At 41.0% G+C, this 15,929-nt stretch overlaps 1 protein-coding gene across 5 annotated transcripts in view; it reads left to right on the top strand.

The window, feature by feature from the left end:
* Window positions 1-15,929, top strand: part of TGFBR3 (transforming growth factor beta receptor 3) — a 197,208-nt gene that overhangs the window by 112,477 nt on the left and 68,802 nt on the right. For all 5 annotated transcript variants that reach the window (XR_002830364.1, XM_023757638.1, XM_023757636.1 and 2 more), the window contains exon 4: window positions 11,269-11,406. Coding sequence is in view for 4 of the 5 variants with exons in the window: in XM_023757638.1 (XP_023613406.1) it covers window positions 11,269-11,406 (138 nt within the window). In the remaining variant the exon portion in view is untranslated. The remainder of the gene's footprint in view (window positions 1-11,268; window positions 11,407-15,929) is intronic.

Genomic DNA, 15,929 nt, shown 5'->3' with positions numbered 1-15,929 from the left:
CTCCCCCCTCACCCCATTTTACTTTTCCCATTTTGGTTCTACTTACTGCTTATTAGTGGTATTTTCAAAGGATGAGTCAGAGACAGAATGGTAGACTAGAGTAGTTTTGCTGAAAATGAGAAGTAGAAGACCAGCAGCTGCTGACTTCATAGGCATTTGGGATGTGATGGAATTATAAACCAGCTTTGTTGTTTGATGTTGGTACTTTTAGGTACCTTCTAGATTCTGATTTCAGAATGAGCAAGTTCTTTAGGGATACGTTATGAAAAATAGCTTGCACCTTCTCCATTTGCCTTTATAACACTTTCAAACTCTTTCTAAATACCGATGTTCCAGCTGCACGCATGCCTTCCATGTTGAACAGACAGAGCAAAATTCAGAGAGTAGATGCTTATATTTTCACATGTTAAGCATAAAAAATGAGACTGTGTATATAAAGTTAAGACACAATTAGTATTTCCAAATATTAAGGAAGAACCTCATATTTCCCTGTGTCACATAGGGGAAGCAATTTTAATTATTCACTTGGAAATGAATTACTTTCCCCCCTTTTTTCCCTATTGCTGTATACATTTATGAATTCTTTTTTTAAAAATATATTTTATTGATTTCTTACAGAGAGGAAGGGAGAGGGATAGAGAGTCAGAAACATCGATGAGAGAGAAACATCGATCAGCTGCCTCCTGCACACTCCCTACTGGGTATGTGCCCGCAACCAAGGTACATGCCCTTGACCGGAATCGAACCCGGGACCCTTGAGTCCGCAGGCCGATGCTCTATCCACTGAGCCAAACCGGTCAGGGCTATGAATTCTTAATAATATTGATTTATCAGGGTTTAAATTTTGGACTACGTGTACGGTTTTGACAGGATTACAGTCTCTTCATTACTGGGAAATGAATGACTGGTATAGTATTAGTTATACAACTTGAGTATCAAATAATTTTTGTTAGAATTTGCACTTGTTACATTCTGAGGTAAAATGCATTTCTAGTCCCTGCTATGGCACTCAATTCTGGTTTACCTATAAATAACGTCAACAGGATTTCTGGATCTAAATAAGGAACCTTTTTTAGACTTCCTACAATTCTTTTGCTTCTTTCTTTCTGTTACTTTTTATTTTCTTTTTCCCTCCAGGTTATTAATAACTGCTTAAAGGGTTTTAAGGATATTGAGTTACTATACTCAATTTGTTACCCGGTATCATATTCCTTATTCTGGCTTTGTCCCTTTCCAGTTAGAACAAATGTGTTGAACTACTTTTTTGTTGTTGTTGTTAATCCTCACCTGAGGATATTCTTCCATTGATTTTTTAGAGAGTGGAAGGGAGGGGGAGAGATAGACAGACACATAGACTGGTTACCGCCCACACGCTGCCCCAACCAGGGCCGGGGATCCAGCCTGCAACCAAGGTACATGCCCTTGACTGGAATCGAACCTAGGACCTTTCCGAACCTAGGACCTTTCCGTCTGCAGGTCGACACTCTATACACTGAGCCAAACTGGCTAGGGCTGGACGACGTTTAATGCTGCCTCATAAACCCTTCAGTACTGGCTTTAAGGAGATATTGTCCCATCTTAGGCGCTTCACAACTGCAGCATGCCACATTCTGTGTAAGTATTTTGGCAACTTTCCCTCTGCTTTCTGTGATCGTAGTTCTTACCCTGAAAACTCATTTCAGGGCTCAAGGAAAACGGGTTCTGAGAAGGAAAAGGGGCAAAGTACTGAACGCTAATATAAACACTACAAAGTGCGTTTGCTCCATTGTGTGTTAGGCTGTTCCGACACAGCTCACTGCCTAAATGAACGGCATTTAAAATTCCATGCCTCTAAAAGATAGTGGAACATTTGATCAAAGAAAACAATACTTTTTCAGGAAAAGTGCTCCCAAAACACAGAATGATGACATGTTCTCCACGTGGCTTTGATTTCTCAGTTGTTTCTCCCTCTGTCAAGACAGGCCATGTAACACCGAAAAGAAAGCTTCCTAAAAAACATTCCTCCCTACCTCCCTCACCGGGGTGGGTGAGACCGGAAAGCCCTTGGGGCCCACAGGGATCTTTGGGGGGGGGGGGGGGGGGGCGGTTGGCGGGGGCAAGGGGGGTAGATATTGAGAACTTCAGGAGTTGTTTTTGTTATAGCTTTCAGAGGAAAGCAGACTTCATAGAATTCCCAAGCTTTTCCTGCCCTGACCAGAATTCCATTTCCTTAGAGAGTAATTTGGTCTCATCCACATAGTCAACCGGGGGCCCCTGGAGCTCAGGGTGTGATTGGCTTGCACCTCTGTTAATTCCGTGGCCTCTAGAAATCCAGAGGAAGGCCTATTTCTGCAGATTGTCAGAGCCTTAGAGTTCCCGGGGCCATCTCCACTTTCCTGGGATTATAATTCCTCATGGGATGTGTCTGAGGTACACTTGACTCACTTGGGTTTGAAACATAACCAGCACCATTTTGAGTTCCATTGAGCATTCGTTCATGGGGACAGCGAGCGTTATTAAAGCTTTGGTAGAGGAGATAGAGGACGATTTGCATCAAAGCAATCCAAACAGTTGTAGCTGACACTGTAGACAGCACTGTTCCCAGAATACTTGTTGATCCATCCCTGTGGAGTTTCACAACCTCTTAGTTGTGCTAGCTCCCAGCCATCTTGCTCACAACTCAGTCCCTGTCTTTTCTTCCTTATCTTTCCTTTTCCAGAAGCAAAATAGTTCCTGCCTCTTACTTCTGTAGAGTAGCTCCCTGTCTTCTCCTGTGCCTCAAGGCCAATACCCAAAATTAAGGGTGGGTTAGGAAGGTAGGGAGAAAAAAAAAAAGAGAACAGGTGATGAGAGACATTCATTCTCCTAGCACTGCCACTTTCTAGCAGGATGACTTTGGAAAAACTACTTATCTCTAGGCACCAATTTCTTCACCTTTAAATTGGGAATAAATAGGTAATTATTCAAACCACCTTTTTCTGCTGAGAGCAGTAAGTCTTAACCCAACAGAAGCACCCTGGGCCTGCCTATTGTCTTTTGTTGGAAGAGAATAATGGTGGCTGTCACTACTGCTGCCACCACTATTCTTACTGACTACAGTGACTCAAGTGTAGACTTTTTGAACATCCGTATCTTAGTAATTACTCCTCTCCAGATTTCTCTTTTGTGCTAGAAAGCTGACACTGTATGCCCATTTGGAATTCCTTATCAGCTTCAGGTGAATACACTAGCTCAGGGGAATTCAAATGCCAGTCTTTGATGCTTGAAGTATCTTAAATTACTGCCTGAATACCAGTGTACTTTGGTGGAGCTTTTTGCCTTTTCAAATTTACCAACTTTAAGATGGTGCTTGAGCAGCAATCTTTATAGAGTTCTGTGACTACAATTGGCAGATGCAAATGATTAATCCAGTATTCAGATCATGTAGGAATCAGGTTCTTGCTATGCCTACTTTTGAAATCAGCTTCCACTGGTCACCGCAGTGATTCTCTTTGTTATGCAGTTCTGTTGTTCACCTTAGTACTGACACACAGACCATTCTGAGGTCCTGTTATTATAGACATATGCATGTCAAAATATTGTTTAAGTAAAAAAATAAATTTAAGCTCATTATAAAAAGTAGAAGTTGAGAGGAATTAAATTTACATAGTACATAGTCATATGGAGTGTTGGTTATATATTAGAGTTAGAAAACAATAATGAAGTGTTTGGAATGAATCTATTAAGTGAGACAAGGAATATAAAAAAAACAACTTTTTTCACATTAATCAATGTGCAAATATTGAGTCCCTTCAGTTTGTCTAGAATTTTAATTTCTAACTGTTCTAACACACTTTATTGCCTGAATGAAAAGCATTTAAAATTCTATGTCTCTAAAACAATTATTTTCAACCATTTTTTATCTCATAGCACACATAAACTAATTACTAAAATTATGTGGCATGCCAAAAATGTATTTTTTGTTGATCTGACAAAAAAAATTGGTATAATTTTGAATCATTCACACCAGATGACTATTGTTGTATTGCTTGTTGTCATTTTTTTATTTGACAATCTAAGGGAAAAGTGGTCAGTGACCTTGACTAAATAGGTATTGCGTATTTTAAAAATTCTTGGGATATACTAGTTGAAAATCACTACTCTAAAGGTTAGTATAACATTTGGTCAAAATTTTTTATCTTTGTTGTCTATCCCTGGAAAGGAAAACATTTTCCAAAGGTTTTTTTCCCCCATTTTACATATTTGTGTTTGCATAACTATTAAATATTTAAAAAATCTGTTTTCTTTTTTAGCCTAGTGTGATTCCCATACATGGCATAGGTACTGCTCTACAGTCAAGAATGTCCGGGTGTTGATTCCCACAGAGCCTGGATGTGGCCCCGATTCCTCTCCAACATGCATTCTAGGCAGCCTCTGGCATTCATTTTGGTAGCATGAGTTGGAATCTGCTTTTCTTGACTCTTTTAAAGTTCAAGTCAAACTTGATATGAAGTTAATGTGCTACTTACTAGATGCACCCTCCCCCACTCCTTTTTGGCCAGAAAGACTTGACAGTATAACTCTGTAATAATTACTTGAACCACATTTCATGAATAACTTTTATAGAATCTTCCAGAAAACTTGTTGACTGCTTACTAGCTGTCCAGCCCTGTGCTAGGCTTAAGGATGCAGAAATGAGTGTGACTCAGTTGAAGAATGCCCTGAGAATTTCACAGTGTAAGGAGTGTGAAGTAAATGACAGACATCTAAACAGATTATTACTGTGGAAGTGGACACATGAGTGTGGTCTGTGGGAGCAGCGCTGAGCTCCAGCTCTGCCTGCAGGATGGGGAAAGATTTACTGGAAATTGCATCTTGAGCTGGTGGGAGGGTGCTGCAGACGAGGATCCTGGAAGGTCAGTATGAAGGACCGTGGGAAGGTGCCTGTGAGTCAGCAACAGCCTGCTGAGGGCTCCAGCAGCAGGTTCCTACCCCAGAGCATATCACGCCCAGTGCCTCCCTTCCCTGCCTCCCTTCCCCATAGTGACGGAGCTGTGGGCTGCTCTGGGAAGGAAGGTCCAGGGTCTCTGGAATCCCCTTACAACTCTCTCAGAACCCCTTTAGGGGATCATGACCTGTTGTTTCAGAAATATTCTTCGGTTTATATGAGTTCTTGTGCCTCAATCCCCAACCCAAATTTAGTCCTGAGTATTTTTCCAGGGCATCCTATAAAATAAAGAGCTAATATGCTAATTAGACTGGACGGCAGAACGACCTTCCAGAACGATCTTCCAGAATGACAAGTGGGCGGGGCTGTGGGGCCTCGAGGCAGCCGGGGCTGCGATGGCTGAGCCCCTTGCATGAATTTTGTGCATTGGGTTTCTAGTTCAAAATATAGGCAGAGAGGGCAGACTTATTTTTGCATCACATTTCAAACTTAGGTCCCCTCCTTCTCTCTCCCCCCACCCCCCCCACCCATGTTGTGATCATATTAGATTATATTCAGAGGTTCCCAGGCAATCCTGAATCCCCTCCTTGTTGGGAGGAGGAGGAATTCGTTTTGGAATTGATGGGCTGTGTTCCTCTTACCATGTTAAAGAGTTTCAAGACAAAACCATTTAGGAAGGAGCTTGGTGTCACTTGCCACAGCAGTGAGCAGTGTGAAGTCTTTTTTATGCCATTTGGGATAGCAAGGTGAAATCATTTTAGTATCATTTGTTATAGAATGAAATCTTTGACCCAAGAACTGTTGGGACCAGGGAGAATGGTAAGTTGTCTCTCCTGGTGGGGATAGAGACACTAAGGGGGTTAGAATTCCTTGAATTCAGCCCAACTGATTGACGTGCCTCTAGCAATTCAGAGAAATGTAAAAGAACAAGGAAATTTTTAAAGGCTCCAAATCCACCCCTCCAAGAAAATTTTAAGGAAACTTTTGATATAGATTCGTAAATGGTGAAAGACAAGCAATGGCAAATTGTCAGGTTAGAGGGTTCCTCAGACTGGAATACATTTTAAAACACTCCAGCAGCAACTAACTACTGTTCCCCACTCCCATCAATTGGTTGCACATTTCTGATGCATCTGGGGTCAGATTTGCATTCCTAAAAGTCATATTGTCCAAATGTAAGTGAAATTCAAATTCAGCCATGATACCCTTGTGTCCTGGAATAGATTTGTGTCTCACTGTCTGTGTAAATTATGGGTGCTACAGGACCCAGATTTCAATTATTACCAACACTGTTGCTATGAGGATATCTTTTTATCTCTGAAGAGGGGATAGATGGCTGCTACGTACAGCCCAGGGTGTGATTTTATGGGTCTTGGTTATAGACCCGCTGCTGGAGTTCTTATCTATCTCTGTATAAACTGATGATTGGATCATCCCTTTCAGAGCATTGTTTGGTCTGGTTTTAGAGAACAGGAGTCCCTCTGGTAGGGTTATGGATGACTTCATTGTTTCACAAGTCCATAGGGGCCGTTAGAACAATCAGAAATGTGGAAACAGAGCCTCCCTGACGCATTCGCAAAATTGGACAACTGTTAGGTTCTCTTATCGGTTGTTTCACTCAATTTGCTTTTGTTTGTTGTAACAAATCCCAGGAGTAGGAGGTCTAATAAGACATTTCTGAAATCACTATAGGAGAATGTCCTGCATCTCTACTATGAATCCTGGGAAATTCAAAACCATTTTTATATGGCATCTTTCCATAAAGAGAGTAGGTGTTTTGTTTTTTTTCCTCTTTCCTGTAAGGTAGTACACAGTTCATTTTCATAACATGATTTATAGAGTTTGAGACAATATATAGGTCTTGCTTAACAAAGATAATCTTTGGAGAACTAAGAGGTCTTCACCCTAACAAGGTCCAGAGAAAAATCATCCTTGTTGTATTCTGGTGAAAACGTGGGCAAGGAAGAACATGCTTCCTGATGGGAAAAAGGAAGGTTATCTCAGAGGCTTTCTGCTCCTGAGGTTTGGCCATGACTTTGGTCAAAACTGTGTTCAGATTCCCCAGAAAAGTACGCGGAAAAGTTTTACTTTAAATTTCTTTATAAAATAGGAGAAATACATTAATTATATCTAGTAGTTTGTGGAGTGCACAGATAACCTCAGAAGACCTGATATAAATAGATGTGGTAGGACAGATTAGACCAATTAGCTTTCTTTCATTTTGAGGAAGGATCAGAATTGTCTGAGGGGCAGTGTCTACATATGGAATGTGACAGATCAGATTTGCTTGCGTTTTCTCACGCCATTAGGAAGATTGAAATTTAGCACTGTTTGAGACAAACATAATCAGAGCAGGAGCTTCTGGATTAGGCTTTATTGGCAACTGTGTGGTCAAAGTATGGTAAAAAGAGGTCACTGCCTGTGAAAGTTTTTTAGTTCTGAGTTGTCATCTTTTAAGTTGTTTCTCTGAGAGGATGGCATTTTCAGACCAGAGGTGTAATTTCTGGTTTAATTAGATGAAGTCTTTTTGTTTTGTTTCCGTTTCTGCCATTAGATTTTCCTGCTCTTCTACAATGGGTGTTTAATATGGAGTTCATGGGTCCTGTGATGGATTATTTTCTTGACATTGTCTACAGAATTTGGTGGGCATCTGGATTTTTTATGTGTGTGAGTGCATTTGTGGAGTGGATTCGTATTTTAAATTACGTTTTCTTTTTTTTTTTTTTAATATATTTTATTGATTTTTTACAGAGAGGAAGGGAGAGAGATAGATAGTTAGAAACATCGATGGGAGAGAAACATCGATCAGCTGCCTCCTGCACATCTCCCACTGGGGATGTGCCCGCAACCCAGGTACATGCCCTTGACCGGAATCGAACCTGGGACCTTTCAGTCTGCAGGCCGACGCTCTATCCACTGAGCCAAACCGGTTTCGGCTACATTACGTTTTCAAGTCTAATGCTCTGTGACTCCCAAAGATTAACAGAAAAGCTACTAATTTAGAGACTAATCATTGTTCCCTCATTTTGGATGCAGCCCACTATGCCCCAAGAGCCTTCAGAGTCACATGGCCCCTAAGTTCAGTTCTCTATTCCTTATGAAGCCCATGGATAACTGATAGCTTTTACTGTTATGCAAATTTGACGTAGGATTGAGAGTCAACTCTTTAAATTACTGTGTGGATTTTCAAGCTGAAAATTATTGGATACCATATGTATCATTTCTCCTTTGGCTATTCCTGTGCTGTACTCTGCTTTAGCTCTGGTCTTTAGACAATGATCACCTGACAGTAATCTAGCCATGAAAATCTTCAGCAGTATATTATTTTTTAAATGTTTTTATTTATTTTAGAGAGAAAGGAAGAAAGAGGGAGAGAGAGATGGAAACATTAAACATCGATCAGCTGCCTCCTGCACACCCCCTACTGGGGGCGGGGGGGTCTGACCGGGAATCAAACCATTGACCTCTTGGTTATGGGTTGACCCTCAACCACTGAGCCACACTAGCTGGGCAGCAGTATATTCTTATCTTTGTAACTGTAATCTATCCTGAGCTATATAATTGGTTCTTAAGAGCAAGTTCTTTTTCTTTTATCTTTTTTTTTCCCTGCCTGATAGAAATTAGATACCTTAGGCAAGAATTCTTTAAGAGATATTTCAGGAGCTTCTATACCTTTATTCTTTTGTTGGTTGTTTTTGGTTGTCCTTTATCTTCCCTTCAGCAAGATTTATTCAAGTGGAGGAAGGCTAGAAGAGGAAGGTTGCTGAGGGATTAGATGAGCGGGTCCTAGGGGGACTTTCTGTTCCTGCCAAATGATCTTTTCTAAAAAAGTATGGAATATTTTTCTTTTAATTTCCCAATCATAGTGTGAATTCTTCTTTGCCAAATGGTTTTTGGGGCTTTGCCTAAGCCCCATGTGCCAGAGTCGAGGATTCATCTTGGCCAGACATTGCCACATATTGAGGAGGGAGCCGTTTCCAGGAAAGCTCCCAGAACTGGGGCTCCTAGAAATCTTTCCTTGATTGTGTGAGCCAGGCCTTGACACTTTTGACCATCTGGAAAACTTTGGACTGAAGCACCAATATCTGTCTCATACCTATTTTTCTTTTCGTTTCCTAAATTAAAAAAAAATCTTTTTCATTTGAGTTATATATTTATTACTATTTTAAATATGTAGTCCAAGAAGAAATGTATGCCCGAGGGCTGCAAAGAAATTCATCAGGAGAAGAGTTGATGTCCTCTCTGTGGGTATACATTGTTATTCTTTGTGCCATGATGATGCTCAGTGAACAGTTTTAGAAGGAATGAGTCTGAAAACTTTTTACTGATGTACTATTAGTGGCAGAGTGTTTCTTTTTTCAGGTACTCTTGGACAAGTAATGGTTTTATCTCTCTTTTCTTCACTCTCCCTACTGTGTACTTTTTGTAGTGTGCATCTCTGTTTATTTGATGCTACAGCTAATGCCCCACTGTGTTTCCACAGCCTCTGTTGTTTACAGTGGTAATCAATCTGTTTATTAGTAGGTGCAGATAGCATCTCCAAAATGCTGTGAAGTAGAGTTGGAACAACCAAGGGAAATTTTATTTTGCTGTGGCTATACTTGATGTACTGTTCATTAGTAGTCTGCTTTTAGTACTTTTAGTACTTTTCCTCATGCCAAATATAAAAATGATTCTAGCTGTCTTGCAGAAATAGTTTGAGTATTGCTCATTTTTAAAATTTTTTTTTTTACTTTTCTGTAAATTAGCTATTTATACCTATTAATATATTTAACCTTTTTTTTTTTACCTTTTAGGTAACATACACGTATGAATTTTCTGTGATAAATAAATCACTTAAAATGATCTGTGTATTAAGCACAGTATTAAATATAAGATGTCTTTTGCCTACAGAGTGGTTATAGTCTGTTTCAGAGATTAGGACACACACACTCGACAGTTAGTGAATGAGATGGTATTATATACTATAGTGCATATTATTCATAGAATAAAATACTTTTGTATCATTGAAAATTAAATATTCAGTTGTCATTTTCTGAGTGGCCGCCATGTGCTAAGTATTGGTATTGAAAGTTAAGTAAAGTTTAGCGCCTTGTTACCAGTGACCTGAGCGTGTGCTGTGAGTGACGCTGGAAGGCCACCCCCACGATAAAAGGTAAAAAACCTCGGATCAGGGGCCAGCAGCCGCTGGGAGATGTAAAGTGGCCCAGCTTTCAGTGCTCTGTCCCTGATGATTGTATAGACCCCAAGCATAGATCTAGACCAGTGGTCGGCAAACTGCGGCTCGCGAGCCACATGAGGCTCTTTGGCCCCTTGAGTGTGGCCACGAAGTTTCGATCGCACTGTACGTGCGCACCTGCATGTGGTATTTTGTGGAAGAGCCACACTCAAGGGGCCGCAGTTTGCCGACCACTGATCTACACCATTTAATCCTCACCAGGATTCTGACTGGGATGTGGTCATTCCCAGTGCATCACTCAGCCTGTGTCTTTCCAGCTGAAGTCCTTTTTGTCTTTTCCTTATCACATCGTGGTGCACTTTGCTTTCCTATGTTCACGTTGCTTGACCTTGTGCTCCAGGAGGATGTTGTTGAACCACTGGGTCCTACTCTCCTCACAGGTGCTTTCTGATGCTGCTAATGCCGACTGGTAACCTACAACATCCTAGATCTGTCAAAGCGGCCATAGTGCACCGATCCAGGCTCATGGTTTTCTTCCCTGTGTGTTTTTTTTTCTTTTCTTTTTTAACTGGGGCTGTATACAATCAGTTTTTATTCTGTGTGTTCTCTGTGCTTCATTTCTTTGGAAAACCCCTTCAAGCTAATAGCTGGGATGATGAAAGCACTGGCAGCTCCGCTTGGCAGCCCCTCTCCCTTAGCTTTCGACACTTTTCTTTGGCAGAACTCAGCTCTAGAGAGGTTGGAGCTTACCTGGAAGAGAAGAAAGTCATTTCTCTGGCAATCCACAGGGATGACCCACCTCTGGGCTCCAGGGGTCAGCTTAGTCATGTGACTCGCAGGATAAGGCAGTCCTGAGGGAAGGTAACTTCTTCTGCCTTTGCCAACTTTGGAAACAATGTGCTCTGTTTATTTGTGTTCCGCTATTACTGGGAGCTGAATCATGTTTTAGTTGAGATTAGTGCGGGTTGAGTCATATGATATAGTCATTTTTGTAGTGAAAAATAGTCAAATATTGGCAAAATCATCTGCTCCAATCTAATATGTCTTACCCATGGACAGGAATCTGAACTAACTTGCAGCTTGCTTCTCTTAATGCTGAGCTTTGGGAAAGTATTGCAGGTGCTGTCCTAAGTGACTGTAGTGGAAAGTCAGTCCTAAGAGTCCTCTTTCTCATGCTTCCTAGGTCACCCTGCACCTGAACCCCATCTCCTCAGTGCACATTCACCACAAGCCTGTCGTGTTCCTGCTCAACTCCCCACAGCCCCTTGTCTGGCATCTGAAGACAGAGCGGCTTGCCGTTGGCGTCTCCAGACTTTTTTTGGTAAGTGTTTGAAGCCTCCCCACAGAGATCCTTAGCACAAGGATGTCATGACCCTAAAACGTTGCAAGGCTTTTTCATTGAAGTAATACCAGGAATAGTCAGTGTGTTAAATTTGGAGTATGCGCTTAGTGATATTTGGATGACATAGATAAGCTTTCACAGAAAACAAACACCACTCACATGCCGTCTCTGTGGATGGAGAGTCAAGTCCAGTTTGCACGTTAGAGCGGGACCCATGGCCATACTCTGTGTGGCCTGAGCTTTGGTCTCAGCTCTGAGACTCCCCTCGTGGCATCACGAGCAATGTAAATATTGTAAATAGCCACTGGGTGTGTGGTCTCTGACCACAAACTAACGACGCGCAAACCCATTCTATTTGTATATACAACACGGGCCTCGTTTCTGATACGAGGTTCTGTTTGTTGAGAAAGTGACACAGTGAGCTCCAAAATGAAAACATTTGTATTTTATAAAAAAGCTGGAACCCAGCTCTTGTGGAAAGATCCAAATATTACCTACTATTTGTAAATCATGTCCTTTTGAGTTTGCCAGAACATTCAAGTTTGCTAGTTGTGGAGAAATTGATGGGTTGTTTGGATGGATTTTTGGGGTATGATATCATGTCTGATGATGAGCAACACTGCACTTCACAGTGATAGCTCACATTGTCTATTGGTAGAGCTACATGCTAATGTCCTCAAGCACAGAGCAGTCGGCTTTTTATACCTCTCTCGCCCACAAGCATTCAGAATAGTAAGAGGCCTCAGTTAATAGTGTTTCTCTGGCATTATATGGATACATTTTTCCTAATTAATTAATCCAGATCTGTAGTTTTTTGTCACTTGTATTTGAAGAGTACTTTAAAAAAATCCAGTGGTACCCACTAAATAAAGGAAAAATCCATAATCAATGCAGTTAATAAGTAGATAAATAGATGAGTAAGCCAAAACCGGTTTGGCTCAGTGGATAGAGTGTCGGCCTGCGGACTGAAGGGTCCCAGGTTCGATTCCGGTCAAGGGCATGTACCTGGGTTGCGGGCACATCCCCAGTAGGAGATGTGCAGGAGGCAGCTGATTGATGTTTCTCTCTCATCGATGTTTCTAACTCTCTATCTCTCTCCCTTCCTCTCTGTAAAAAATCAATAAAATATATTAAAAAATAGATGAGTAAAAGGGGGAAGATCCTCTTTATAGTGGGATGCTCATCAATAAATGTAGCAGGAATGATAGAGTTAGAAAACCATCATTTTGCAACCATCATAGTAAAAGTTGTTTATGCAAGAGTCATCAATACAAGCTAAGTTGGTGGAGGTGGAGGGAGTGTGGGGGACAATATATTTGCAAGTCTTGTTAATAGCAAATGAAAGGACTTATTAGTAACAAGGGAAAAAACGGTAACTAAATGTAGTGGAGATACCAGCAGTGCCTTAACCAAGGGATCAAAATCACATCAACATGGTGCAGGTGGGCATTGTGCACCTCCAGGTGTGATAACAGAGAACAAACACAGCATCACTTGTGTAGCATTGAACCTAATCAGGAGGAGACGTTGTAGAAGAACAGATTGAGTGACATTCTACAAAATAACTGGCCTGTGCTCTTAAAAAATGTGAGTCATGAAAGACAAAGAGAGGCTCGGCTGCCATTCCAGATCGAAGGAGACTCAGAAGACACAGGCGATCCTGACCTGGATCCTCTTGGGAAGGGAAGGGGCCATTGCCCTAAAGCAGCAGTCGCCAACCCGTGGTCCGTGAGGTCTGAAAGGTTGGCGACCGCTGCTCTAAAGGATGTTATTGGGATAACAGGCAAAGCTGGACTTGGGCTTATAGATTGAAGTGTTGTATCAGCGTTACATTTCTTGAACTTAATAATTGAACTATTGTTATATAAGAGGTTATCTTTCTTAGGAAACGTAATACACTTAACTATTAAGGGATAAAGGGCCAAATAATTCAAAAAAGCATCCGATGTATAGATAGACTAATAAAGCAAATATAGCAACATGTTGGGAACTGGAGAATCTAGTTTAAGGGTACATAAGAGTTCTTGTACAATTTTTGCAATTTTGTAAATGTGACTTTATTTCACAATAAAAAAGTTTTAGCTCAAAAGTACATTTATAAGGTAGTAGTTACTAATAACTTAAATTATAGCCTTTTTGGGAATTAAAACTCTCATCACTTCTAAATTAAAAAGGCCAAAAGTCAGAGTTGTTGTTGCTATTACTAGCACTTCATTTAGCTCTTGGTATTACAGTAAGCCCTCTGATACTTTATCTTATTTAATTCTCACAATAACCCTGTGATGATGTGGGTGTTGCCTCATTTAACAGATGCCTTTGCAGAGGAGGAACTGAGACTTAGAGAGGTTAAGTAGGGACCTAAATAAACGACTAGAGCTGGGACTCAACCCAGGTAGGACTTACTCTACAAAAATCTAATGGTAAATTGGCTCCCTTCATATTCATTGTCAGTCTCCTGTAATTAAAGGTATTTGTGATAGGAGACTAAGGGCCGTGATCACAAGGTCCCATTTAGCCCTTGTAATTCAGAACGATGCTCTCCAATATAGTGTGGCTGTTTAAATGTAAACTAAAATCCATAGTACGGTTTCTAGGCACATGAGCCACATCACAGGTGCTCTGTAGCTACGTGAAGCTTGAGGCTACACACTGGGCAAGGAATGAAAAGGTTATGAGTAAAGGCTTTACCTATCCTGGTTTGAATCCAAGCAGTAACCTGGGGCAAATGATTTAATTAATCTAAGCCTGACTTTCCTCAGTTGTAATATAGGAATGGTAATAGTTCCTACGTCTTGGGGTTACTATCTTGATTAAATGAGATTAGATATAAAATGTTTACTGCAGAGTTTGGCACCAATAACTTCAGAGACATTACCTGCCCTCTCTGTTGCTATTTATTATTTGTCATAGTAAGGAACACTTGGGAAGGATGTTGAACTTACATTTATAATCATGAAGCATCTAGGTTAGCCAGCCCCACCTTGAAAGGAGTTCCAGTTTCTCTGGGCTGTGGGTCCAGAGAAAATGTGTGAGCCACCTATATCATCGTTGACTGGTCACTTTCTGGATTCCTTCTTCAACCTGCCCTTCCATGGGTTCTGAGGGAAAGCATCTTACTCTTAATTATTACTTATCTGATTTAATTTTGTTAAAGATCTATTAAGAACTGCCTCTTGGACATCAGTTTAAGGCACACTAACAATGGGGGGGGGGAAGAGACAGTTTTTGTAAACAATTTAACATCATCCCTGTTGGGAGTTAATCCCATGTAAGGAGAATGCAGATCAAGGGATAAATTTAAAAGTACCAACATGGGAGAAATCAAGGATTTAAATTCTGGGACATCTGAACTTGGCCCTGTTGTCCAGCAGGCTTTCTTTAGGGAAAACGGCTTTCTCTCCCATCTGTATGTTTGTTTGTTTTTAATTGTTTAAAGTTTTACATATGTCTCCTTTTTCCCGATTGACCACACCCCCCTGCCACTCCCACCCCAAGGGCAAGCCCCCACCGCCTCAGTGTCTTTGTCCATTGGTTATGCTAATATGCATGCATACAAGTCCTTTGGTTGATCTCTAACCCCCCTCCTCCCCTGCCATTTGTCTCTGGATCTATTTTTGTTCATCAAATTATGTTGATCATTATATCCCACATATGAGTGAGATCATGTGATACTTATCTTTCTCTGACTGGCTTATTTCGCTTAGCATAATGCTCTCCAGTTCCATCCACGCTGTTGCAAATGGTAAACATCCCTTCTTTTTTATAACGGCATAATATTCCATTGTATAGATGTACCACAGTTTTCTAATCCATTCATCTGCTGATGGGCACTTAGGCTGTTTCCAGATCTTCGCTATTGTAAATTGTGCTGCTATGAACATAGGGGTGCATATATCCTTTCTGATTGGTGTTTCTAGTTTCTTGGGATATATTCCTGGAAGTGTATTACTGGGTCAAATGGGAGTTCCATTTTTAATTTTTTGAGGATACTCCATACTGTCTTCCACAGTGGCTGCACCAGTCTGAATTCACACCAGCAGTGCAAGAGGGTTCCTTTTTCTCCACATCCTCTCCAGCACTTGTAATTGGTTAATTTGTTGATGATAGCCATTCTGACAGGTGTGAGATGGTATCTCGTTGTTTTGATTTACATCTCTCGGATGATTAGTGACTTTGAGCATGTTTTCATGTCTCTCGGCCTTCTGTATGTCCTCTTTCGAAAAGTGTCTATTTTGGTCCTTTGCCCATTTTTTGATTGGATTGTTTCTCTTCCTTTTGTTAAGTTGTATGAGTTCTCTGTAAATTTTGGAGATTAAACCCTTATCTGAAATAGCATTGGGCAGCTCCCCTGAGAGTGCGCTAAGTGAAGAAGGCGGGACTCTCGCAGTCTGAAGGGAATTTCAGGGCCTACTCTTCCACTGGGCAGCCACAGCAGCAGAGGCATCAGCTGCTGGGTAGAGAATCACAGTGTGTTCTGTTTATAGTAGTTGAGTAACAGTGTG

The sequence above is a fragment of the Myotis lucifugus genome, unplaced genomic scaffold (genome assembly GCF_000147115.1).
Source record: "Myotis lucifugus unplaced genomic scaffold, Myoluc2.0 scaffold_110, whole genome shotgun sequence".
Taxonomy (NCBI): Eukaryota; Metazoa; Chordata; class Mammalia; order Chiroptera; family Vespertilionidae; genus Myotis; species Myotis lucifugus.
Note: the sequence above shows the minus strand (reverse complement) of the source record. Positions and strands in the feature narration are given on the sequence as shown.